This window comes from Letharia lupina (genome assembly GCF_014066315.1).
Source record: "Letharia lupina isolate WasteWater1 chromosome Unknown contig_25, whole genome shotgun sequence".
Taxonomy (NCBI): Eukaryota; Fungi; Ascomycota; class Lecanoromycetes; order Lecanorales; family Parmeliaceae; genus Letharia; species Letharia lupina.
Genome location: NW_023502994.1, coordinates 27,953 through 53,674, shown reverse-complemented (window position 1 = coordinate 53,674; position 25,722 = coordinate 27,953). Strand labels below are relative to the sequence as shown.

The 25,722-nt window shown below is 50.7% G+C and overlaps 9 protein-coding genes across 9 annotated transcripts; 7 read left to right on the top strand and 2 right to left on the bottom strand.

Moving 5' to 3' along the window:
• Window positions 1-688: 688 nt before the first annotated feature.
• HO133_006527 (uncharacterized protein) lies at window positions 689-1,681 on the top strand (the record flags this gene model as incomplete). Its single annotated transcript, XM_037297425.1, has 1 exon — window positions 689-1,681. The coding sequence occupies one exon, from the start codon at window positions 689-691 to the stop codon at window positions 1,679-1,681; it is 993 nt and encodes a 330-aa protein (XP_037147135.1).
• Window positions 1,682-2,210: 529 nt separating this feature from the next.
• Window positions 2,211-3,011, top strand: HO133_006526 (uncharacterized protein; the record flags this gene model as incomplete). The annotated part of the gene is made up of 1 exon (XM_037297424.1): window positions 2,211-3,011. The coding sequence occupies one exon, from the start codon at window positions 2,211-2,213 to the stop codon at window positions 3,009-3,011; it is 801 nt and encodes a 266-aa protein (XP_037147134.1).
• A 1,558-nt stretch (window positions 3,012-4,569) lies between these two features.
• Window positions 4,570-5,834, bottom strand: HO133_006525 (uncharacterized protein; the record flags this gene model as incomplete). The annotated part of the gene is made up of 4 exons (XM_037297423.1): window positions 4,570-4,940; window positions 4,999-5,340; window positions 5,418-5,569; window positions 5,620-5,834. 4 exons carry the CDS (start codon window positions 5,832-5,834, stop codon window positions 4,570-4,572), a joined length of 1,080 nt encoding a protein of 359 aa, XP_037147133.1.
• Window positions 5,835-7,178: 1,344 nt separating this feature from the next.
• HO133_006524 (uncharacterized protein) lies at window positions 7,179-9,485 on the top strand (the record flags this gene model as incomplete). The annotated part of the gene is made up of 1 exon (XM_037297422.1): window positions 7,179-9,485. The coding sequence occupies one exon, from the start codon at window positions 7,179-7,181 to the stop codon at window positions 9,483-9,485; it is 2,307 nt and encodes a 768-aa protein (XP_037147132.1).
• Window positions 9,486-12,582: 3,097 nt separating this feature from the next.
• Window positions 12,583-14,751, top strand: HO133_006523 (uncharacterized protein; the record flags this gene model as incomplete). The annotated part of the gene is made up of 3 exons (XM_037297421.1): window positions 12,583-12,716; window positions 12,806-13,678; window positions 13,764-14,751. The coding sequence occupies 3 exons, from the start codon at window positions 12,583-12,585 to the stop codon at window positions 14,749-14,751; spliced, it is 1,995 nt and encodes a 664-aa protein (XP_037147131.1).
• A 1,637-nt stretch (window positions 14,752-16,388) lies between these two features.
• Window positions 16,389-18,244, bottom strand: HO133_006522 (uncharacterized protein; the record flags this gene model as incomplete). Its single annotated transcript, XM_037297420.1, has 5 exons — window positions 16,389-17,305; window positions 17,365-17,591; window positions 17,650-17,679; window positions 17,730-17,982; window positions 18,034-18,244. The coding sequence occupies 5 exons, from the start codon at window positions 18,242-18,244 to the stop codon at window positions 16,389-16,391; spliced, it is 1,638 nt and encodes a 545-aa protein (XP_037147130.1).
• A 2,564-nt stretch (window positions 18,245-20,808) lies between these two features.
• HO133_006521 (uncharacterized protein) lies at window positions 20,809-21,673 on the top strand (the record flags this gene model as incomplete). The annotated part of the gene is made up of 3 exons (XM_037297419.1): window positions 20,809-21,010; window positions 21,066-21,190; window positions 21,257-21,673. The coding sequence occupies 3 exons, from the start codon at window positions 20,809-20,811 to the stop codon at window positions 21,671-21,673; spliced, it is 744 nt and encodes a 247-aa protein (XP_037147129.1).
• A 92-nt stretch (window positions 21,674-21,765) lies between these two features.
• HO133_006520 (uncharacterized protein) lies at window positions 21,766-23,296 on the top strand (the record flags this gene model as incomplete). Its single annotated transcript, XM_037297418.1, has 3 exons — window positions 21,766-22,095; window positions 22,429-22,599; window positions 23,111-23,296. The coding sequence occupies 3 exons, from the start codon at window positions 21,766-21,768 to the stop codon at window positions 23,294-23,296; spliced, it is 687 nt and encodes a 228-aa protein (XP_037147128.1).
• Window positions 23,297-24,154: 858 nt separating this feature from the next.
• On the top strand, window positions 24,155-24,967 carry HO133_006519 (uncharacterized protein; the record flags this gene model as incomplete). The annotated part of the gene is made up of 2 exons (XM_037297417.1): window positions 24,155-24,308; window positions 24,369-24,967. The coding sequence occupies 2 exons, from the start codon at window positions 24,155-24,157 to the stop codon at window positions 24,965-24,967; spliced, it is 753 nt and encodes a 250-aa protein (XP_037147127.1).
• Between the last annotated feature and the right edge of the window lie 755 nt (window positions 24,968-25,722).

The window sequence follows — 25,722 nt, the reverse complement described above, 5'->3', positions numbered from 1 at the left end:
TGCGAGCTTATCTCGCAGAAGATGGAACCAACCAAACAATGAGCCGTTGCTGGCGCTTATCAAGGCTTCCCTCCTTGCGCTTTAAGCGACTTTGATAAGGAGACCGGCATAGGCTCGACGCAGCACGAGACCTGTCGATTATTGGCCGTCGAATTCTTGGCCCGTGATGTTACTTTGTGACTGTCACGAATGGGATAAGATGGATGAAAGTGTACGCAAACCGTCGCTAGCCTCGAAGTCTTAACGACGAGTCATAAATTCAGGTCAAATTGGTTAGATTGTCGAAAGTCACCAGTAGGCAATACGGACATCCAAATGTATGTCCACGCGGTGACTTGGATAAACTACGAGTAAGACGTATGAACATGACACTTAATAACGCTGAGATGAAGATGCATTTGGAGGCATCAATGAACGATGAGTCAATCCTGTCAGGGCTTCGCGGGCGGTGTGATTTACATCTCTTACCCATCTTGCTACATGGAGAAGATTGGTACCTTCGCAAACAGGAGTGTGAGCTAAAAGGTTACATCCACGAAGGTCTTGGCATTGTGACTCACAGGTGCAGCAGAAGGAAACATCCTCCATGTACAAGAACGCGCAGACGGACGCTGGAACTTGATGCATTTCCCAGTAAAAGAATCGAGATCTTGGTTAAAACAAAGAGAATTGCTAAACAGCAGACCCAATGACAGAAATCACGAACACAGAGCAGCTGAAGGCTTACCTAGGCAAGCTTGGCAATGCCAAGATCGATTTGACATCTTTGCAGCTGCTCGCAGGTGGCACCGCGAATTTCGTGTGGCGCTTGCTTGAGAGATCTGGGAAAAGAATCATTATCAAGCATGCAGAACCGTACCTCAAGACAGCGCCAGGTCTGTCCTTCTCAGTCGATCGCATGGACTTCGAGCACAGGGCTATGACGTCTGTGCCGCCGCTGCTCAGTCCGAGCTCTGTGGTCGCTGTGCCAGAGGTATACCAATACGACTCCCTTAGCCATGTCCTCATGATCGAAGATGGCGGTGCGCGCACGTTGAAGGAAGCCTATGCAGACCCCACGCTTGACACCCCCACCTTCGGCAAAGCGCTGGGTCGATGGCTCGCAGGATTACATCAACGGACCAAACATACGGCGATCGGCGACAACCAGGCAGCCAAGTCCATGTATCGTTTCGCGTATACCCATCTTGCCGTCGCCCTGCAAAAGTATGATCAAGACCCTTCTCTTGCTGAGCAGATCGATGCCCAGTATGGCTCTCTCCTCCAGACTGACGACGAGTGTGTATGCCACGGAGACTTCTGGCCCGGCAATGTCCTCATCAACGATCAAGGGAGGTTGAGTATTGTAGATTGGGAGATGGTGCGCAGAGGGTGCGGAGCCACGGACGTGGGACAGTTCGCAGCGGAAGCGCATTTGCTGGATCGTTTTCGAGGAGGCAAGGGATTGCGCACGACGTTTCTAGAAGGGTATCGGTGGACTGGAGAACTGGACAATAGGTTCCTCAAGCGTGTCGCCATTCACATGGGCGTTCACCTTGCGTTCTGGCCCACGCGGGTCAGCTGGGGGACGGAGACGGAGACAAAGGAGATTGTGAAGGTCGGGTGCGAGCTGATGAAACGGGCACTTGGTCAAGATGAGAGCTGGTTGGCTGGAAGCTTGTTGAATGAGTTGCAGGCATAAGCTTGACTTTGAGGCTGTGGTTGCGTTGGTTGGTTCGAGATTGTTGGAGAAAGCGGAGAAAACGGGGGAATGAGATTTGATGCCAGATCCGATTGGATGGCTTAGTCATCTGTCAGCCTTGGCGAGCTTGGAGGAAAGTATTCGCGGCCTCGACCCTCTGGGTCAACTGTTGAAGTTGAGCTGCAATCTCTCTCTTTCTGCCTGGTCAATGAATGATTGGCTTCAGCTGCATCATGTTGGTATCACGGGTTAAGAGCGCATGCCTTATATCATCAATTATCTTGCCTCATGTCGTGCCTCGCTGAAAAGTATGGATACGCAATTTGCGCAATATTGCACTTGAGCCCCTCTGTCCCAGAGATGTGTCCCGTCCCTTGTTGGTGATCGTTTTTACGCGTACACAGAACGAGTAGTTTGTCTTCGTATATCTCTCTGCTGGGGATTAATTTCTGGTCGTGTAAAAGTTGCTCAGTCCGTACTCCCACTGCAAATGTCCTCCAGTTGCCTCCCTATTCCAAACTCATCCAACATGGCTTCTCAATTCTTCAAAAAGATGCGCTCTCTCTTCTACCAGCAATCGACAGAGCAAGAAAAGGCAAACTCGTTTCATACGATCAACGGCGTCTTCGGCGACTGGGCAACATCCGCCGTTGAAGACGTGCCACCTCCATACACTGATTCGCCAGAGGCAAAGACCCACTTTCAGGACGAAAAAGATATCCTTCCTCCACCATTTGCAGGCCCTTGCCTCCAAATCTGTCCACACGAGGCGCTATCGTTTGAGGATCTGAAGAACACAATCAGTTCTACCGCGATTAAGAACAACGGCGAGATCATTGACGCGTTAACACTGGGTTGTCATGAGCCCCGTAGCCAATTCGACCTTGCCGCTGTGGATCCCAAACACGTCTGCGTATCATCTCCTAGCTCATTACGAGGCTTCGGCACTTATGCCTCCCATGTTGGCAAGGAACCTGCACGCGCTCCGGGTATCATGCTTTCCTTCCAATGGGATCTGGGATGGCTCGATGGTGTCAGGGCCCAGGTGGAAACTGCAGCAGAGCTTCAGCAGTTCTTGAATGCGGATGGCATCTGGCTTTGTCCGCATAAACGGATCAATGATTCTGATATTGTCAATGCCATCTATGGCTTCGTCAAAAGGTCGTTGGGACGGGAGATTTTGACTGGGTGTGATTGTTGCGATACCGAGATTACGATTCTTGCGAGGAGTGAGGGGAATGATGAGACGTGCCGCGTGAAGACAAGGAGGTATTTGGGCGCGGTGGAGACGCCAGATGACCCAATCTGGCTGGCTCAGTGCGGTGTATGAGCCCGTGCCATGTACCAATCGTCAGCTCTTTACGCTCGGCAGCTATTTGCGCGGGATCATCCTTAACGCTCGTTGTTCAACGCTACTGGACCGAAGGCTTGCATTGACTTCTGGTTCTTGGCCTAAGCCAGAACCAGGAAGGCAAAATCATCTGCTCAGCTGCGGCGATGATGAGTGAAAGGGGTCGGTCACTCAGAAATGGATCGGAAGAGATCATGAAGCGCCAAGTGGTGCACAAATCCGCGGCACGGGCGAAAGAATAGGATGTATGAGGGTGAAGAGGCGAGACGGTGTCGGAAGGGAGAAACGGCAAGGGCTTGTCATCCTGCCACCGTGGCAAGATTGCAAACTGGAAAGCACTGATTTGATAAATTGATAAATTGAAATGGGCAAGCAAAGTTCGGGTATGCTGTTGGTGTCAAATCATGGAAGAATTTCCTCTCCAATATCGCCTATTGCAGATATTAGCCAATGGAACCATCCATTAGAGCGTAACGAAGATGAATGAGCTGAGAATAGCTCTTCAATCTCGGCTTGGCCGGCAGTGAGATCTTTCAATTTCAGATGCTTGAGGTTTGGTTTGGCCAGTAGGCTTGGCGATCGATCATTTTGAGGGTAGTTTCTTGCAAGCGCTTATGGGATCTGGGCCTTCGATGCCATTCTTTTGCAGGAAAGTTTTAGCGCGCAGGTGGTCACAGAATCGTTAGTGACAGAGTCGTAGCCGTTTCCGATTTTGCCTTTTGATAGTCTTCACAAATTTCTTGTCCTGGGCCCCAAATCGTGTCCGATGCCATGCTCACGCCAATATTCATACTCTATGCACTGCTCTAGCGGTCCGCACATTTTTCCACTGTACGATATTGCCCTGACTTGCTTGCTTAATCTGGGGTGCTCAAAGTTCTGTCGGATTCTGCAATCACTTACCCAGCTACGAACTAGAAGGATCTCGGGAAATAGATGTGGTTCGGCAGCGCTGTTGTGATCTCTCTAAACACGTCGCATGACGTTGAGACGTGACCAAAGCATATGCTTACAATTGAGATGTAGAGGCTCGGCAGACAGAGCTATGAGAGGTATTGGTTGTTACATCTTTGTGGTCTTGGAAGGCTGTGAAGGCACTGTGTTCGGTAAAGAACTCTCTAAGCCGTCCTGGCCAAAGACGCCCGCCAACTGCGACGGCTTTGGCTTCTCAGACAGGAACCGAAAGGCTACCAAGAGTCTTCTGAATTCGTGAGCATGATCCAGCACCGCCATTGTTGCCATATGGCATTGTCTCAAGAAACAGCATGTTGGTTGATGGGAATTGGAAAGTGGAAACCGGCAAAAGCGCTTGTACAATTCCAGCGCCCAGTCTCGTGCTGCCAAGGCTCGCAGCAGCCGCCTCGACAGAAGCACAAGTCGCTTCCATTCCTGATCCTACTCTAATGAGAGATCGAAAGGTGTGAATATGTATACAAGAATACTGAAAACCACAAGACGTTTCAGAACAACTGAAAGCGACTAGGGCGCTTCCCGCTCTGTCCAACCGAATGCGGCGGTTCCAAGCTGCCAGCCCCCCCTACTTCACTCTGGTAGAGATCTTCGAAGCTTCAGACACATCAGTGGGTATATCATCCTTTTTAAGATCCAATTCCCCAGATCTGATTTTCTCCACCGTGCGTGAAGACACTTGAAACGGTAGTTCTCGTTTCGAGATAATGTCATTTTGAAACGTCCCCAGACAGTCTAGATCGTCATATTGCATGCACGTCGCGAGTATCGCGTAATTATCTGCATTTTTCATTGCCAAAGCGGGCATAGCGAGGCCAAGATAGGCGGCAGGTGTGTACCCATACGACGATACTGCCGTGTTCAAGACCCAACTTGCCCAGTTCCGGTTCGTCCAGGTCACGCCGTCGGGTGGGTAGGCGGCAAGTTGATCTCCGACGTCTATGTGGCTGAAATCAGTAGAGTGTGCCTTCAGAGGGCACTGACCGAGGCTCCTTACCGTTGAGTGTAACCAAGTGCACGAATTCGTGCAGTGCGATCATTCCTCCCGTCTCCTTGAATCTATCGATCTCCGCTGTTCCTCCATTGGCGGCGGGCGAGCCGAGACTTGATGTGGTGGGCGTGGTGAAATAGCTGGGACAGAGTGTAATCCCATAGGTGGCTTTCATGGCGCCGCCAGCGAGGGTGAAGGCCATCGCCGGGTATCGACCCACCATGCCACACCCGCCGTCGGGAGGGTTTCCTTCCCCAGTGGGGTAGAAGGCTTGGGATGAATCTTGGAATGATGTTATCGCCTCGTTGTTAATGTACATCAGACCAGGGAAGTAGTTTCCGTTGGACACTGGTGAGTGTTGCTGTCAGTACTGGGTTCGTTAAACTATCTTCCAAACTGATTCGGTAGGAATTTAAGGTACATACTTCTGACATTGTAGTGCTCAGCAGCTAACGCAGCTGTTTTATTTTCTAGCCCGTCGTTACCGGGCATATGTTGATAGTAGGTAGCGTAGTCTTCTAGACATCTGAATCGCGCTAATCCATAAATGTCGGGATCGGTCTTTAGTTTGTTGATGCTAGTAAAAGTATCTGCAATCATCAGCGACACGAGAAACGGACATCATACGGCTTTCCAAATCTACCCAGAATAGAGTTGTACTTCGTGTCTGAGCCATCATCGGGATTGGGTTCGTAGTGGGTGGTCCAGGTAATCCCAAAAAGCAGGAAAAGCAGTCCTCTGATATCTCTCTTGAATGAAAAAGAAGATGTTGGGAGATCCTCTGAGACCGTGTTCGAAGCTGTCCAAGCGTCATTGAGGGAGGTGAGCACATAATCCTTCATGTCTACTCCATTAGGGGCGTTCCTGTCGCAACCCCCTCGGCCAGTCGCAGGGTAGAGGCGGAAGCTTTTGGAAAACTGGGTCCAAGTGATTTGAGCCGATATGGAAGAGAGAAGTGTCAGGACAACGAGAAATCGCAACGGCACCTGGCCTATTACTGAGGGAAAGACTTTCATTGAAAGACGTGAGTGAGATCTTGTAACTGGAGAAGGGAAGTGAAATAAAATAGAGATACAGTGAATATGACGTCGGTCCAGGAAGCCATCATTCAAGAGTGGCCTCTTGGCCGTGGATTGTTGTGCCGAACGAACTGAACACTACTAGACGAGCGAATCTATCACATCAGACAAAATATCGTATGGGATACACGCTTAAGTGTAGCGTGTATCCCATACGATTAGGGAGTTTCAGACCACTTTTTTTTTTGCTGTGGAATCGTGGAATATTCAGACTTTCAGCTATGACAAAATGGATTGGTCTAAACACCCCCACTCCGAGAAAACCGTATAATCTTCCTCGTACCTAATCCTTCCTACCCTAATTTCTTATACGATTATACCTCGTTTATCGGAAAAGAAAGTACATAGACGTAAGCTATTCAATCTCTTCCTTATGTTAAGAGGGAGGCAAAGAGGTCTACAACGGCGTAATAGAAAGGACTGTAGAAAGGATGGTAGGAAAGATAAACATATATAGAAGGTAATAGCAATAAGAGGTAATAGTAGTAGTAGTAAGAAGAAAGGTCTTCTAATTGGATAGATTTGCTAAGAGATAGAGAATATCGATACGAGAAATCTATCAAAGAGGCCGATTTTCTTCACCAATGCTACCTCAGGGTAGCATTGATGGATGGCGTGGATTTTTTAGGTCATAGGAAAATGAGCGATTTGCCACCAACATTGGTGGCAAATCGCTGAAATTCCCACGACCTGAAAAATCCACGCTTAAAAAAAGTGGTCTGAAACTCCCTATTATTATGTAAAGAAGGGTTTTGAACAAGCAGACTGGTCCAGGTTCCAGGGTTTCATATTACGACTGCCCCTCTGACCTATGAAACAACAACGATAGCAAGGAAAGGTAGATTTTGGTTGAACGACCGCCAATGGCCCGCGTTCTGAAACCTAGACTAATTTTAAACAATCAATGTGGTAAGATTTGCCCGTCTGATATGCGAGTTCCTTCACCTGGCCTTGAAGTGAGATGAATAGCGATGGCAGATGTCGGAAATACAAGGCGACATGATCTTCGTTGGACGTGAGTTTGTTACTAATGGTTAGGCCTTTCTTTCATAGCTATCGATTAAAGCACACCACCGTCTTGCTTCATCTTTTCTACTTTCATCCGTCATGCCTCTTTCGAAGTCAGCCCATTTCATTCTTGAGGATGCTTCAAGTTTTCGTTCATTGGTGAAATTGGCCCTCATCGTAATGTCCATGGCCAAGGTAGTCCTCGCCCAAGACGTGACCATCACCATCGCATCTGCACAATTTATCGTCAATCCGGCAGAATACATTCTCGATAGCACCACAATAGCTCCTGGCTCTGCTGCAGTCTTCATTGATGGGCAAACTGTCTCAGCAGATCCCGCCAAAGATCTTTTCATTCATGGCGTCGAGGTTCTGACCGGATATGCGACTGCAAGTTTTACCAGTATTGTCGCTTCCGCCAACACTACTGCATTTTCTAATTCTGTCATGAGCGGCGTGAACGGCAGCAGCAGTGGCTCAGGCAGCCCAGGGTCTCAATTAACCAGCATTGGATCGGGGTCAATGTCTGCTTCGTCAGCGCTGGGTTCGTTCCCTACAATTTTGAGCCAACATAGCAAGATCTCTGTGCCAGCAACGTCCACTCCTACAGGCTCGAATCATAGCAATTCTGTTATTCATTGGCTAGTCTCCACAGGTTTAACCTTGCATAATAACACGGCAAGCTCGGCATCATCCATCGCACCGAATGAAAATGTGACCGCCAGTTCAGCATTGCAGTCATCCAGAGTCGCTTCAGTCGCAGGCTCCGGTTCACGTGCAGGAACCAATGTGTCACCCACAGGCTCAGATACCTTCGTCCAAAGCAACAAAAGCACTGGACTAGCTGCATCTGCAACTGGAGTAACTTCTCTGTCCTCGAACGGTACATTATTTGTCCTTGGCTCTCCATCGACTCGATTGTTGAGTTCAAGTTTAGCCACAGCAATCACAGCCCTTGGATTATCAAAAACGGTTTCTCCAATGACTGTTGCTTCTTCAAGTATAGCATCATTGATGCCCGCTTCTATTACATCAGGCCCAACCATCTCCATGCCGATCATAACGGTCGAACCGACTGGTTCGGTCGCAAGTGCGGCTGGAATTTCCCTGGGAGGACTGATACTCGGTATTTCGCAAGAAGCCCAGACCTTGTCAAACATTGTAACCAACTCGGCCTCTAGCTCGTCATATGTCCTCAAAATTCAAGCAGTAGAATCAAAGTGGGACAATTTTCTCAGACAGATAGGTGGCGACAACCCACCCTCCTACGACTCGGCTTGCACAGGAGGCGGCCTTACGGGCCTGCTTGAATTGGTGGGATGTATAAGCAGCGGTTTGGATAAGATCAAGCTTGGCATCGAGGGTATCGATAAAACCAATCCAGGCCCAGCGTTGACTGATATAGAAGAAGTCATAGCTAATGTCGCTGAAATGGCCCAAGAGGAAGAAGAGGAAGAGGAAGAGGAAGAGGAGGAAACGACTCAGAGTGAATCACAAGCACAAAAGACGCAGCAGAGCTCAAGAACGCCAAGTATTTCGGTAGAAAGTTCTATACTCAGCTCATCAGCCATTTTGTCGAGCGTTTCATCAAGCGTTTCGTCAAGTGCAGTGTCATCAGGGATTATGACGGACCCTCCATGCGACACCAATATACCACAGGCCCTACCGTCCGGATACAGCATTGACAATGGCGCTGCCGAAGTCGTGCTGGGCTTTGTGGGCGACATTCTCCTGTCAGTCCTCGGTGGCGGAGTATCAGGCTTCACGACCTCTACACTAGCCAACAGCACCTCAGCAATGGTCTCCAGTAGCGCTCCCGTCGTGATTCCTGGGCAAGGTGGCCTCTCACCATGCGCTGAGTATCTGTCCGATGAACAGGGTTATGCGCCCGGCACAGAGAACTATTGCTTTTGCGACGGCATCAAGGCGCCTATGCTTGTCAATACTGTTAGCGGCACCATAGTGAGCGACTGCAGCTACACCACAATGCCGTCCTCGGGCTGGACTCCTATCGTTACCGCAGGGTACTCATCACCCACACCACCGTCCTCTACACGGCCTCCTTCAACTGATCCGGCTCCCACAGCTCCCCCGAGACCCATAAGTCTTGGGCCTATCTATATATGTATTCTGATGTATGTCTCCAAATTCTTTCCTATCAAGAACGGAGGGACAATTCAATTGAAGAAGAACCATGAGCTAATGATTCAATCATGTACAGTGTCAACCACATCGAAATGGGAAAAGATGGCGAGCAGGCTACCAGCACGTGCAACTGTAATGATGGAAGCCACCCTACTCCCACTCTTACGGCAGGGAGCCGCGCGTGTCCGTCGCAGGTCACCTCCATTAACAATTGATGCGCTCGATGGTCCGTCCAGTTTACATGGAGGAAACCTGGACTAATCCAGACGTCTATTCGGGATTTTTGGGCGCCTTGTCCGCGATCAACTGCGGTACACGGGTAGAGACTCCCCGAACAAGTACCGGCATCGCTGATTGTCAAAGCATCCCTTGTCTGAACAAAAAGAACTTTCGTAGTTCGGCGAGCTCGTCGAAGCAGGAGATGATGGTGATGCAGGGATGGAGTGAGGTTTGGCGAGGTGTTTGATGAAAGGGGGCTTGGTGAATGGAGAACGGGATTTGTGAGTTTCGGAAATGTTGGGTTAGAAAAGAGGAAGGTGGCCATTTCGCTGCTTAGGCTGTTATTGTTGACAATTATTGGCGGTGGGAGCTTGAGTCTCAAAGAGCGATTACCTTAGGAGGAAAAGTCATCGGATTACAGAGATGGATACTTTCAAAAGACAGAAACAAGCCTGAGTTTGGTCGAAAACCTGAACGCGGAAGTGAAAGGAGACTCACAATATTTGTACGTTTCGAAAAAACAGACACCTTCACTACCGTAGTATTGATGGTTGTGTAGAGAAATGCGGCTCAAGACTGTATGAATGGAAAAGAAATTTCACCATTTTGCATTCTCCGTGTACAGACGCAGCCGACGACGGTGGGCCTTCTGTCGAAATACTGTTACAAGGCATGCATACCTTACCAGCAGAGTGACGGATGCACTGGTTGTGCCATATCTCTGGCATGATGATTGCTCTTACATAGATCGGCAGGGTGTAAAATTCAGGCGTTCCAACCGAACATCAAAAAGTCTCTGTTTGCAATCCACCGCAACTCAACAGCGGAAACACCTACAAATATTGTTTAGTATCGCGTTTGCTCTTCTTGGGCATTCTTAACCGTTTGCAGCCAGAGTTTATTGTAACGGCGTTGTTCAAAAGTCAATACGTTGCAAAGTATACCATTTTTGAAGTTCTGTCAAGCCACTTTGCACGGAAGGCGCCAATCCATGGGATTACAATATCTCTCTGGCGTGGTCACTGCTCATCGCAAGAGCTACGAACAAAACCTCCAAGACGAATCTTCACCAGAATCTATGCATTCCCAGCCGCCTGATTCTTCAGCATGATGTGGCAGAGGAAGTGGACAGGTGCCGCCCTCCACAACATATCGTTCAACACGATGCTTGAGACATGGAACTTCTTCCGGACGCTCGCCCACAAGACGCCAATCGTCTGATTTATTGGGGTCGACTGCTGACCATGCTTCATTCCATCCGTTGCTTAGGTTACCGTCTAGACGAACGGTTTGGAGACACAGGTGACTTTGCAGGATTAAAATAATCTCGACCCAGGAGCCATGACATTCCTTTCCGTCCAGTTGATAGTGTTCGAGGCCGATATGAGCAAGCTCCAGAGATCGTAAAGTCGTGGCATGAGTCGTCAATAACTTTATCAGGCTGATATCCGTTGCCTGCAAGGCCCGGAGCTTGAGCTGCTTAAGACTCGGCCAGTGACCTCCAGCTTCAAAACGCTCGGACAGTTTCATGGTTTATTCTATATCTTGGAATGGTAGGAAGTTAAAGGATATCTCGAATGTATGGAGGGATGGAGAGCTCGAAATCATTTTTGCGAGATTTGCTCCTTCATTCTCCTTGTCTTGGTTAGATTTTATCTCGACTGCAAGATACTGAAAAGCTTTTGTGGCTGTAGCCATGACATCTGCCACTTCTTTGGACTGCTGTAAAACACTCCAAGGGATACCAAGCGCTTTGACCGTTTTTAACGGTTTCTGGACTGTATGAGCGGCTGTCAATAGGGCAGTGAATTGTCCTGCGTGGAATTCACATCCACCAACCGACTGGGCTCTACCAAAGTCTCTCGCGCGATGGAGCTCAGTTGATCATAGACTAGCCCATCACTCAGTGAAGCAAATCTTCGCCGCGGGCGAAGCGAACCTCTTCAAGTTGTGGTAGCTTGGCGAGATCGCTAGTCACATCTTGAGTCTCGATGTCAAATTTCCGCATAAGCTGTTCGCTGTGATGGTGAGCGCAAATTTTTTGAAAGTGCATCTCAACTTCTCCCGATGTGAGACTCTTCGCAAATTTACTTATCGTGGTCTTATCACGTAAGTGAAAACCTTGCCCAACGAAATACTTGGACCAACTCTTGAAGTCCATGCAGAGATGGTCATTCCAGAGCATTATCCCGCTATAACACATGGCCTTCACAAGTTTGCGCTTCAACAGAACCTGGCGAAACAGGGAATTCTCAGCAGCGTAGCTGAAGTTTTTGCAGACAAGGCGACATCTCTTGAGATTAGGCTGATCGAGGTTCCTACAGAGCTGCTGGAGGAACTCGGCAGGCATCGGCGGAGTAGTTACTCGATCTGTTGCACGAGAGGCCATGGCGAACCTTGGAGCGCCTTAAGGTCCTGTTAGTCGATGAAACGGGTGAGGCCCGGCGTGCTCAAGACGAGTAAAGAACGCGTATCAAGCACAACCCTTGTTATGTTGCGTAGAGCCCACGGTGCTGTGGAGCGATACAATACCCGCAAATGGATGATGGATAGATTGAGAGTGAATGATTAATCCACGAGGGAGTTTGTTAACAAAAGGCACGTGGCAGAATCGGACAGCGCTAGTAGCAGCCCTAACCCTACCGTCGGAAGGCGACCCTGTACTAGTACCTGTAACCGAGGACCCTAAAACTATTTTCTAGGAGCGCATAGATGTATTTTCAGAAATTTACCTCAGTCGCGCCTGATAGTGACAATGGACCCGAGAGTGAGCTCAGGTTAAGCGGACTTCCGAAGCAGATCTCATGTATTGTCCAGGCAGCCCTTCAGGCAGGTCGCTATTCGAGATCTTGGGCCAGGAGTCTTGGCGCCCAGGATTTTGCGTGCGAACTACGTGGTGATAATGCGGCATGATACCTTTTCATCGGTGCATCTGTTCACCTTGCTTCCCACAATCGTTGTAACCACCTTCACGGCGTATCAGGTTCCGAGAGGGAACGGTGCAGCGACCATAGATTGGTTGACTAAATCATCAGCTCTGCGCTACAGCGTCTTCCTTTCTCCCAAAACGAACATCGCAGAGACCGAAGTGTCTGCTATTGGCTTAAATATACTTTAATAGGGGCTACTTGCTCTCCTCATGCCTCTGGTTGAGCGCTACAATGATTGGGACGTCACCGATAGGTCTTTCGATGACCCACACACGCTTGAGTTTGATCACAGGATTGAGGCTGACGCGGCGATCTCTGGAACCGGGCTTGCTAATGTTGAGAAGTGAGTCCTCATTGCTTATCCTGCCTCTTCTAAGCAGAAATCAGCCTGAAGACTGTATTCCCATTTACTCCACGACTGACTTGATTCAGCAACGTGAAAGCTACCTGTATCATTACGGTCCTGAAGCCCGAATTTGGCTGGACTCAAGTGGGGCACTCTTGGGTGTACGACCCTTCTCGCAAACAAACCGACTTGAACTCGATATGGCGAAACAACCTCGCAGATTGCGTGCAATACGACAAGGAGTTTTTGAGGCACTGTTTCTGTAATAGTGCTACAAATCCAGCTACAGCCTATGTCGGGTCTGAAGCCGAAGCTCTATCCGGCAAAATAGATGCTTTAGAGTGGCCGAGCGGTACGACTGAGTTCGTCAGCCGCTTTGCACCAGCCGGTCAGTACATCATCGGTCCAAGATTCTGCTCAGCTTATCATCTTGGTCATGGGTATGTGGGAACGGCGGGGCATTGCTTGGACAAGGCCTTACTTGACAGTCAATTGGACGAGCTGAGAGTGGTTTTCAATTGGCTTGGCGATGTCGTGAGTAAGAAGACATTTACAGACTCACAGGTCTTTAATATCGAAAGAGTTGTACTCTGTGACACACACGGACCTGCCCCCGCCCCAACAGACCCGGTCGAGACTGCTCGTTGGGCGCGAAGATGGGACTCTGCAGTTCTTAAGTTGAGAGGGACACCAAATCAGCTATCTCTCCTAAAGAAAGCAAGGCTATCAACGAAACCTCCGAGCTTTGGCAGTCCAGTCTACAACATCGGCAGCCCTTTGGGCACGCAGTTAAAAGTCTCTGGAAGGGGCCACGTGCTGCGGCATTCGCTTGTGGGCAACGATGGCGATCCTTTCTCGCACGTCATTGCTGGCTATGGAACATATACAACGGACATGGATCAATTCGAAGGCAAGTCTATAAAATCTTTCTCTGAGTTCCTACTGATCTGTCTCCGAAGGTAATTCAGGTGGTCCAGTTTTCCATGCCAACACTGGCTTAGTCGTTGGCCATACCTCTTCGACTCAAGACGCTGTTTTTGAAAGTGATGCATTTGCCGTAGAATGTTGGGCGGATGAGTTTGCCAAACACTCTAGGAATTACATTATCGCTGCTGAAGTCAACGCCCTCCTAGAGAAACAAGAACCCAACAACAATTTCTATAGGATTCATCCAAAATTCCTGCGTACGCTGACGGGAAAGCCAAGAGACAGCCCACTGATCAAGGATGCCACGAACTTATGTCCTGGCGATCTTGGGACGAATAAAGAATTACGAACTGGTGGGAGATATCAAGCTGTATTTAGTCGTCACCATTTCGACTCGAAAGATGTTTACTTGAGGAATGCTACCGGAAGGGTGGATCGTAGCGCAATATTCTTGACACCGCTCAATGTCCTACTCAGCGAATATGATGCCTGCGTCCTCACTATCAAGTTTGCAGGCAAGACCAAGGCTTTCGGAAAGCCAGATGCCGGTAGTAGCGTCATCATTACTATCGGTGCCGCGCAGTGGGTAATCCAGAACCCAGACTTTCACAAATGTAGTAGTGCTACTATTCCACTCGGAACAGATGCGTGGTCAATGACATTCGACCTTGCAGCCCAACAACACGATATCCCAAATAGCTGCCTTCATGCACCACGCGGTCTCACTGCCTGGACTGCCATACGCCTTGATCAGCCTACTCAAAACCCGCCATCAGTAGTTGGGCTCTCCCTGAGCATCAAACGCGCCAGTTTCCCCTTCCCGGCGGAAACAAACTGGCCACCTGAGAGGAAAGATGTGACCGCTAACCCCGAGGAGACTGAGCTGAGTTGGCCTGAAGAGACGTTCGAGTTCGCAACGACTGCTGGAGATACCTCGGGAGCTTCTCAGATGGATGGAATCCCCGAGACAATGGTGGCAGAAAACTATAGGGGGTCTCTTTGGACATGGGAAGCGCCGATCAATAGAGTGTGGACGAATCCTCGTCAGCCTTCTCAGGGTCTGAGGGATCCGTTGATGGATAGTACTGATGAATTGCTTGCGTGAAGCTTGGCGTGCTTGGCATGTCCGTGATGTCTGTTAGCAGGTGCTTCCTATCGGCGAAATCTGGACAAAAAGAGTATTGACGTATTTTGACAGCTCCAGATCGCCGAGTCTGTGCAACGTGAATCTTGGGCCTAGTGAGCAAAAGTATTAGACTCTACCGGTGGTAAAGGGGCACCCATATCAAGAAGGTTATATTCTTCTATGGCAAATTCAAGATTTGCACCCCAATCGCATAGGATTTTCATAACAACCAAGTCTCCACGTCCAGCGGCAGTATGTTGGGGAGTCTCCCCAATGCTGTCGGACGCATTGATTTCAGCACCGGAATCGCACAAATGCTCAGTGGTTCTTGCAATCTCAGTGGGAGTGGGAGTGAATCTTTCACCAAGCTCTCCAGACCCGATCGCTTCCCCAGCACATCGACACCGTGCTCAACGGCGCCCAGCAGGCCATCGCCGTCGGCAAATCTCTCTTCCCCCTCGGGCACTCCCGACTCCCAAAATCACACATCTCGATCAGATCTCAAACGTCATGGGCACCGTCACCACCTATTTGCAAAACAAACAACGTGACCTCGGCGATCTCCGACGACCTTCCTGGCCTTCACGGCCTCGGGCTACTTCTCCGTCACCCCGTTGCCGACAGCTCTGGCCTAGTCGGATCACTTCCTGCCGGCGCTCAACACGTATGTGTCTGCAGGCTAATGAACAGGTCATTGCCCGTGCCATCGATACCCACATCGATGCCGTCATGACGAACGCATCCGACCCGAATTGGAACATCGCCAGCTGCGGCGCTGGGTACGATGGGAATACATAGTGTTTGCGGCGCCTACTATTGGAACCCAGGCGATTGATGTGTCTCTCACCCTTGACCAACATCCGCAATCCGTCACTCGACCCTACGGCCGACTTGGATGCTTTCTTCCTGAGGAAACGGGACGGCGCCGCGTAACGGAGATCCGGTCGTCGGTGCGGCCGTTCGGCATTTCTGGGCTCTACGGTGGAAAGCGCTGCCAGTGGTGAGGAGCCCCGCATTGAAAATAGAGGATCGGATGGGAAGGCGTGAGCGTATGAATCTGTAGCTGATGCGCTCAAGCAGGGATCGAAACCCGGCCACGTCGGTGCCAGGTATGGATTCATCGACTGCCCACTCCAGAGCGGGCTTTAGGTCGATGGGTGCGTCGCGTCGGCCGTTCGGATGGTAGGTTGGGTGTGGATTTTCCTTGCTCGTGTGTTGGGGAGTAATATTTTTTCAGTGGTGCGTTATGTACTCCTTCTGCAGACGAAATGGGAGTATTGTGTCTGGTTATTAGGTCTGAGTTTGGCGGAGGGTGCTTTGTTGGAGACTTGGGAGGGGAAGGCTTGGGGGCTTTTTTGTAGGGTGTTTGGTTGCAGTAGCGGATAGAAGTCGGGTTGGTTGCCTTATGAGGTCATCGTCTCTCCGTGCACTCTTTTGATTTTTTTTGGGAGGGTTGTTCACAGGTAGATTGGGGATGTTGTAAGACAGAAAAAGAGGTCGAAAAACACAAAGTCAAGAGGAATCATCTGACTTCAGGTGAGAAGGTATTTCTATCTACAGCAGTTGGCTTTTATCTTCATATTCGGATGTATCTACATCGGCCACCGAAACAAGTCTCAAAGCGCATTTATCCTTCCCAACACCCATTCCAGATGCCGATACGTCACTCTCGGCTGGAACTCTGGCTGCATATGCCCACTCAAAAAGGTCTCCGCCCACATCAACCCACGCTCGTAATGCTGCACACCCATTGTTCCCTGTGGCCCATCAAGGCCCGCGGCCCCATTTGCCGCGAACACAGCCTCGTATTGCAAATCCGGCTCCGTGATGACGATTGGTGTAGCTGGCTGGCTTTGGAAGCCCAGCTTGCCATTCCAGGTCATGTTCTGAATGGACATGAGGGTGCCGTTCGTGATGATGATCATGTCGAAGTCTCCATTCGCGACGAGCACGCGATTCGTGGCTTCGATCACCTGGGGGAGGACGTGCTGGATTGGATCGGCCGAGAGGTCGCCTTCGCTTTCGGGACCGCCGGTGTAGTAGCCGTTGACTTCGGCACCACCAACGATGACGGGGTTGACGGCGCATTCGGCCCAGTCAACGTACGCGGGCGCGTGGATGGCGGCTTTGACGTCCGAGCGATTGAAGTAGGTGGAAGCGCCTTCGGGGGTGTAGACGAGTTGGGTGGGGAAGGAGAGGACGTCCCAGAGGAGGGGGCATTGCTGGTTGACTTCGTAGATGTCGAAGCAGGGGTTGTTTGTCAAGGCGGCATCATCGATCATGTCGAAAACATCGCAGTTGGCTTCGCTGGTGGTGTTGAAGAATACGGGTGGCTGGTTTCCGGGAGGTGGGAATGTGAGGTACTTTTCTCGGAGGTCGGCGTATCCGCAGGACTTGTCGAGACTTTCGAGTTGGGCGAGGAACGAGGCATTGAACTGAAAGAGGGCTTGGTTCTCCATGACGAAGGGTACGGCAGCGACCTCCTCCTGTGTGTAGTCGAATTGGCCGATGCAAGGGTCGTAGACTAGAGCTCCTGTAGACGCGCGTGAGATCAAAGTAGGAGACTGCTATGGGCCGCGGAGGGCGACTCACCCGAGAGGTCATAGTACTCCTTGTCCTTCTGGTCCAACATCGCTGCAGAAATGTATGGAACGTAGCGGCCCGCATAGCTTTCGCCAGTCACGTATATCTTGTAGTTCTTGATCCCAAAGGTCTTCTCCCAGTTCTTGAAGAACTTGATAAAGTCTTGGGCAATCTCCTCCTCGGTCGTGGCGGTGACTTCGCCAATTGAAAAGCCTGTGCCGACGGGTTGCTCAACCCTAAATCCCACGTTAGTCATTGCGCTAATACATCGGTTCAAGCGACGGTAAGACATACCATAGCATGTTTGTCAAGTTCACCCATGAGCTAGACCATGTTAGTCCCATCCGTGAGTGTAAAGGATGAACACATCATACTATGGGTTCTCCACAGGCGCAAATGTTCCCGGCTGCCACAAGAACCTGCCGTTTTCTTGGAAAAAGCCCTCCAGGGAACTGCAACCGGGTCCACCATTCAACCAAATGGTAATTTCGTCGACGGGTTTTCCAATGGTTGGATTGAACATGAAGAACAGCGCTCTAGAGGCGTTCTTCTCATCGATTGGGATCAATCCGGAGTACATCTCACCAATGTCAAAGTTGACATCGGGCAGCGAGTCGACCTTGTACTCTGCGAAATTGTGAGTCATGTGTCAGTTGTGACGAAAGGACATGGACTGACTGGCTGTAGTGCTGGTGAGGAATTGAGAAGTGGCAGGCGTGGAAGTGTTTGTTTGACGTGCGCTCAATTTCTCATATGTAGCCTCACGCACCGCCTTCTTGGCCTTTTCTTGGCCTCTGCGCGATACGTCGCGAAGATGTGAGTGCTTTACGGCGGCAGAGACGTCGAGGATCAGGGCGCACACTGCGAGAGCTGAAAAGAGTCCCCGCATCTTGGCTGACTGCTTGAATAGCTGTCCAAGGTTTGAGGAAAGAGCTGTGTGTAAGAACAGAGCCTAGAGAGAAGCAGACTTGTGAGGGAAGAAAAGGAGGAGACTCGGAGAGACTGTGAGCTCTTTAAAGCTCCCCAGACGTAGGTGTGCATTGAGAGGTGCATTGCCCCTCACATATTCTCATGCAGGTCTCCATCAAGGCAGCCTTACCACGAGGGATTTGCAGCGGTGTGAGGGGAGATGCATAGATACCTTCCAGAATCATCCTGGTTTCATCCTGGTTTCTCGGTTCTGGACGAGCAATCCGGACCGTTCACATGTTGTCGCCGATGCCAATTACTAAAGGAGCAGGTAGAAATCCGGTTGAAGCATTCGAGTCTCAGTGGGTGGGCTTTAGCTGCATGGCAAGGTTGAAAAAGATGACTTGATGGGTTAGTCATGGAGTAGGTGCTGAGATAAGGCTTGTATTGGTGTAAGGCCTGTAGACGATGACAAAAAACGTCCGATAACGCTCGCTACCAACGGCCGAAGAGAAAGAAATTCGGGGAGTTGCAGATGCGTGCAGAATATGGCTGCAGAGTAGATCACAAAGGCCTCACACCTTCCTAAATGGTTCAATAATAATGTCATAGTAAGGGGGAAGCAGGATTCCTCTAACGGTGATGGTGCTACCGGGTTCTAGGACTGGTGGATATAAGCGTCAAAGCGGTTGGAATATTTTACTGGGAAGCATGAACATTGGGAAATGGGAGATACAGCAACCAGGATTGAGCTGGGAGACACAATATTGATTTCCCAGCCATCCAAGTATCCCGTATAGAAATCTGGTTTTGATCCTTGCTCCAATTCCTTGGAAATAATAACAAAATGGAAACAATAATAATAATAAATGACCGAGGCTTCCGGTTTCAAAGGAGAAAAAAAAGGAAAAATTCGATTGCGGGGTAAATGTCCTCCAGGCTACCTTAGGTACTTACCGTATGTACCTTAAAGGTATCTTGGAGGCTGATCTAGCCGGGCGACTAGTGAGGCTTGGCACTATTAGCGGATGATCTCTCGGCTTTTCTTTCCATCTTAGATCTGAAAAAGATTGTTACATACGTAGAGGTAGAGTACGGTAGCTGGCAAGGCCTTCTTCGGAGATGCTTGCTCTTCCCGTCCTCACCTTTCCACCTTCATTCATGCTCGTATAAGCTTGGTGATCAATAGTCTTCATCGTATCCATCCGCTGAATCTGATTGGGAAATAGCGCTGAGGCGCCTGCCTGCGTCTACTTTCGCCCTGGAGAAGAGGAAAGAGGAAGCACGCAGTCCGTCGTGCTTCGCGTATTTTCCACATTTTCTGGCTTTGGTAAAATATCCTCTCTTTGGTACTATCGTTTGCGCTCGACCTCTGAAGGTGATTCTCTCGATGTGTATAAGAGAGCGTACGATGTGGTCTATCGCGACATGTGCAAAGGTACAAGCTGGCTGTGTGTTCTGGCGGAGTCACTGGAGAAATAGATCGGTTCAGCAAGTCTCTTGTTGAACACGATGAATCAAATATTCTGCGAACAGATTAATGTCAACAGCTGCGCATCTGACTCGTATTTCCAGAAGACCGAATCATACAAGAGCACAGCTTTTATTCGCATGTGCTCATCATCACTGTCGAAGCAATCCTTTTCCAGTCGTTCCGTGGCATTGACTTGCATGCTCCTATTGTCAGACTGACTCGTTACCGAGTGATCGACTCTGCTTTTTTACGTGCGTTCCTTTCTGACAAGAATCTTCGAGGTTGCACTAATCTTTCGATTCTAGAAGAAGCACCGCTAAGCCATCCATACGCAATGAGTGCAGGTGATTGGAGCGCCTACATCTGCGCCAAAGACGTTCGAATCTGTCATTTCATGACGTACACCTTACCCGCTGAGTCGACGGTGGTACGGTCTTATTCGGCCGTGTCCTTGAAACAAGACGGACGGCATGAACAGGGCCCTTGCATGTCAGCCGTCTACAGCTCGGCATCATGACACCGGTAACCTGGCCACGGATGCACGCAGAGACTGAAGCACCCCGGGTCAAGAACGCTTGGCCGTTTCTTGACAGAAGCTCAAGCCCGTTCGACCTATCGCGATGTTCTACGCCTCATCTAACTTCTAAAACGATCGCCCTAGTTCCATAGCTTGCATCTCGCATGCAGGATGCAAGTCAGAAGACACATCCAAGCTCTTAGGAGTCCATGAGCCTCATGCATTTTCGAGGCTTGGTATTTCGACTGGAAATGCTTGAACGCTTGCTCCACATATGCAGCGCACAGGCCAGCGTCGAATGCTTTTCATTGGATGGTGTTTTTTTTAACACATGTCTGCATCGGGGACTAACCGTTCTCCACAACACGCCATGCAGGTCCTCTACCGTCTGAGATCTGAATACGCCGCACGAGACCGGCTTGGCCCTTCAAATCGCTTATAAGAATGACTGGCCCAACCACGGTCACTTACCGACCCGCCTGTCACCTACAGGCGCTGCAATATCGTGCGCGGAATCACCATGGCGCAAAGTTCCAATGCTACAGCGCAAGCAATGGCAGCGGCAGCAGAGGCTCTGCTCCAAGGGCCAGGCTTGCAACCTCCACCCGGAGTGATCCCCAACCTCACGGATCCACCCTCCCAAGTTCGCTGGGTGTACATCACATTGCCAATTTGTTTGGCTGTGAGCACACCATTCGTCTGGATAAGACTGTGCACAGTGTTCTTCATTCTCAAGTCGCATGGATGGGCGGACTGTACGTACAGATCTAGAATGGCAAATCAATTATGCGAGTAGCTTACCCTTCATAGATGCCTCCGCGACGGCGTGGGCATTCCTGGTGGGGTACTGTACATCTATGTACTTCACCGCCGAGTATGGCGGCGGAGTCCATCAATGGGATGTACCATTGGGTCGTGTTTTAGAATTCGCAAAGGTAAATTTTCGCCACTCTCGTGATGCACATTACATGCTGCGAAGCCGTACTCAAGAGCCACTTTAGCTAGCAAACACAACCGAAATCCTCTACAGCCCTGCCATCTTCCTCGCCAAACTTTCCATCCTCCTCATGTATCGCCGCCTCTTCGACACAGCCGGCACCGGCAAAACCCACCATCTCATCCACATCCTCATCTGGGCCAACCTCGCTTTCTACTTCCCCTACCTCTTCGCCAGCATCTTCCAATGCGTACCCCGCGCTCGCATCTGGAATCCCACCCTCAAAGGCGGCTGTGTCAACCTGCAAGCCGCCTTCATCGCCGCTTCCGCGATCAACGTCGTCTCCGACTTCTCAATCCTCCTCCTCCCACTCTACCGCATCTCAAAACTCAAACTCCCAACCAGGCGCAAAATCGGCGTCTTGGCCATCTTTGCCGTCGGCTTATTGTACGCACCCCTCCTCTCCCACCCCACGTCCTGATCCTGTAGGAACACGTCGCGAGCACATGCAGCCAGCCAGCCAGCCAGCTAACATGAATTCGCCCGCGCACCAGCACCTGCATCGCCTCCATCATGCGCTTCGTCGTCTCCTTCCACACCGGCAACCCGGACAAGACGTACTACCTCCAACCCCCGGCCCTCTGGTCCGCCGGCGAACTCGCCTCCGCCATCCTCTGCGGCTGCATGCCCGCCACCGCCGCCTTCGTCAACCACGTCTCGCCCAAGCTGGCCCGCACGTGGAGCCTCTACCTGCGCCCGTCGCCGGACGGCACGCCCCGGGCCGGGGGTGCGCCGCGGGCCCCGCTGCCGAGGAGCAGTTGGAGAGCGCCCAGGGCGTGGAACGAGAGTTATCTGTTGAGGAGTGGGAGTGATGGGGAGGGGGAGGTGGGGATGAGGCAGCTGGTTAGTCATTGTAGCGATGAGGGGGCGAGGGAGAAGGTGGAGGAGCATTTGCAGTGGAGTGGGTGGAGGAGGTGAAGAGGGGGTCGTCGATGGGTTAGGTGGTGAGGGAGGATTAGGGGGGCGGGGATGGAGGGAGGGGATATTATGCGTTTTGGATCGCATGTGGTTAGTGTATGTCGTAGGTAGTGTTGGGTCTGTTTAATGTAATGGTACAACAACGAGGCACTTGAAACAATCTCGCTATTCCTCAAACGATGCATGCCGCTTACTATAATACTTCACACACTATCAGAACCCAGCCCCCTTGATCATCCTCTCGCTCTCCACCCACAGCTCCTCCACAAGCCCCTCATCCTGATTCCACCGATCGGCCCTCTTGTCCAGCTTCCCGAACGGCGCAACATATCCCCCACCTCCTCACCGGTAGCGCAGAACAGCGTCGACGTCGCCCCGTCGGCTACGGAGAGCGTGCCCGGCATGAGACCCCTAGACGCGGGTTCCCGAGTCAGCTTTCTTCCGTTCTTCTTTTCTTTATTCACGCCGAGATATGAGATGGGTTGGGTCTAGGAAGAGACATAAAGGTTGATGATAACGATGACGGAGAGAATGGTTTGTTCCCCCCAGAGCTTCTGGCGGCTGTGGTGTAGGAAACGAGTCGGGAAAGGAAAGGCAGGCAAGGGTTTACGTACCAGCGTACCATATGCCGCACGAAATTGCCGAAGAGGTTGGGGTCCGCGCTCTGCAAGTTCGTCGCCACGATGCCGGGGTGGACCGATATGCCCTTGCCGGCAAGGCGGTCGTGTAGGGCGCGCGCGTGGGTGATGGAGGCGATTTTGGAGTGGCCGTAACGTTTCCTGGTGAAGAGTTAGAGGGGTGATGGCATGGTCTGGGCACTTGATTTCTTCCTGATTTTTGGGTGTTGAGAGAGATGCGTGACGTACCATCCGTTCATCGCACGGGAATCCTATTCCAGGTTTGGACGTGCCAGGTCCAGTAGCTTGGGAGCAGGTGGTAGCAGCGCTGCGTCACATGCGACGTTGATGATGCGGACACGGTTCTTGGGACTGCTAGAGGCGGCCGTGGACCCGAGGATCGGGAGCAGTGTTTTGGTAAGCAAGAAGGGGGCAAGGTGATTGGTTTGCCATTGTCTTTCGAAGCCGTCGGTCGTGAGTTGGAAGGGGACTGCCATAATCTGCATTAGGCGAGGTTGTCAGCAGGCTCGGACATCTTGTGACCCGAGGAAGGCCTTGACAGGAGTCAAAGTTTGCGTACGCCAGCATTATTGATCAAAAGATCCAGTCGCGTCTCTTGCTTCTGAAAGCTTCTGCCCCTGCCCTCACGCTCCCCTGGCTTTGCAGATCCATCTCGAGCATATGAAGGTCGAGTGGCTTCGCGCTGGATGCTTTCATCTGGTCTATGGCCTTTTCAACTCTGTCGGGCGAGCGGCCGGCTATGTAGACTCGGGCGCCATGGAGAGCGAGCTGGAGTGCGGTTTTGTATCCGATCCCTGAATTACCTGCAGTTTTAAGGGTGAGCACTTGTCGTTAGGGACTATGCTTGAGGGCTCCTAAAAGAACGGCGCAACTCCCGTGACAATAGCAACGTAGCCGCATAGATTGGGAAAGTCTCGAGCATGGTATGAACTGGACTTCTCAGAAGACATGTTGATATAAGGAAGCGTAAGGAATGAAGTACAACCAATCTTGATAGATTTCAGATGCTGGCACGGTGGAAATTGATGACAAGGTAATGTGAGCATCCCAGGGTAATGTAGAGGCTATATATTCTACCAATAGGCGGCAGAAATCTCGAAACCCCCCACTATGAGCAAGGCTATTATCAAAAAATCAGAGTCGGACGTATCAAAGTAGATACCAATGTCAGAAAGTCATAGCATCTGCCAACACGAGAACGTATGTACGTATGTCTGGTGCTTTGTTTGGACTCGGTCTGGGAGTCTTGGCAGGGGTGGACGCTAATTTCTGACATCTCTGACATCTCTAAGAGCATTGTGGCTTGCCCACTTACCGTAATTCTTCTTGCAAAAGCCATAGCGACTATGACCACCATTCCGGGAAATGGAGACGCAAATGGAACGACGGATCTGCAGGTCAGACTAAAGTACAGCAAAAGCGAGAAAGATGATTGGACTAAAGTAGAAGACAAGGCACTTAGGAAGAGGATACAGGACAGGCTAGCGAAGAGGAAGAGCCGTATGTTTCGTCGCATGACGTTTTGTTTTTCCCCCAGTTTGTAGTTGACTCTCCAATCAGGAACGCATGGACCCAAGGACAAGACAAAGAAAAGGCATGGGCCTAAACACTCAAAAGAGACATGTGAAATAGCGGCAATCTCGGAGGAGGCGGCTACCAGGAGCGAGAGCGAAAGCCTTTGGAGAGATACGACAGATACGCCAAGCCAAGTCCTGAAAGAACGCTGGGTCGCATCGTCCAGCAACTCTCCACCTTTTCAAGATGATGTTGACAAGACGATTCAAGGGATTTTCGCAACCCCCGGGCTTGCCGAGCATCGTTACATCAGCCTCATGGAATACTCTGTGCTTCGAGCTTTCTTCCAGAATGCAAATTTGCTGGCCATAGACCCAGTTCTCCTCGCAGATGACTATGCCCTCTCGCCATGGACAACATCGAATCCGTATCCAGGATTTGCGCCGGATGATCTTAGCCCAACGCCACTGCAATTGTCGACGCCGCATCATCCATACCTCGATATGATTACTCCTCCATCGCTGAGGGATAATGTCCTTCTTTCTGTCATGACCGATGAGCAGGAGGATCGGCTCTGCTATGAGATGCATCGTGGCTCCTTCACGATTTGGGGCTCTCAGCCGTGGAATGCACTCGGTATGTAGTATTTCTTTCCCTCTAATCGCGGCATAGCTGATGTTGTGTTGTGCAGCGTGGGAGATATCGCAGGCATTCGTGACCAACTGGGCGTGGTTGGTAGATAATGAGACGATTCGTTGCTCGAATTTCTGGAGAGCGGAAAGAGGGGAAGGTCCATTGATCGTGCCGTATTTGAGCGGGAGTATCCTCGGAGAAATAGCTTGACCTGGTCAGGCGGTCATTGAGTATGTATTCTCATTGCGAGGGTCCCAGGTGCCAGCTCTTGCATTGCGCCTCGTGATCTTGGGCGCCCATTGCGTGTAGCCTTGCACGAACATACATCCTCCGTGCAATCCGGTGAGGCGAGTGTAGCTCCATCGGCTGTATGTGCCATCCTGCATATTTCAACTTTCTGACAGACATTCGCTTCTTTTGCTTATCCTGCACTTTGTAGGCCTTCGGTACATAGCGCTGAAAGGGCGTGCATCCTTGCTACGATCTGGTGTAGCGAAAATGACGCCATCCACGATAGAACCCAACACGCTTGATACTTGTCATGGAGCTTTCGCTGACAGTACCCTCAGGTACGGTGAGAGAGGCCGAGAGAAAGCCTGAGACTTGGAGGGGATTAAGGGCTGGTGGTAGGCGTTCGGCGTTGCCTGGGGTGCTCCTTGGCCAAGTCCTCTTAATTCATCATCCACTTATTCGAGCTTTGCAACCATTTGATTCCTGACAGCCGTTTACAAATGTAGCCGGCTTGAGGACTACGAGATAATATTGT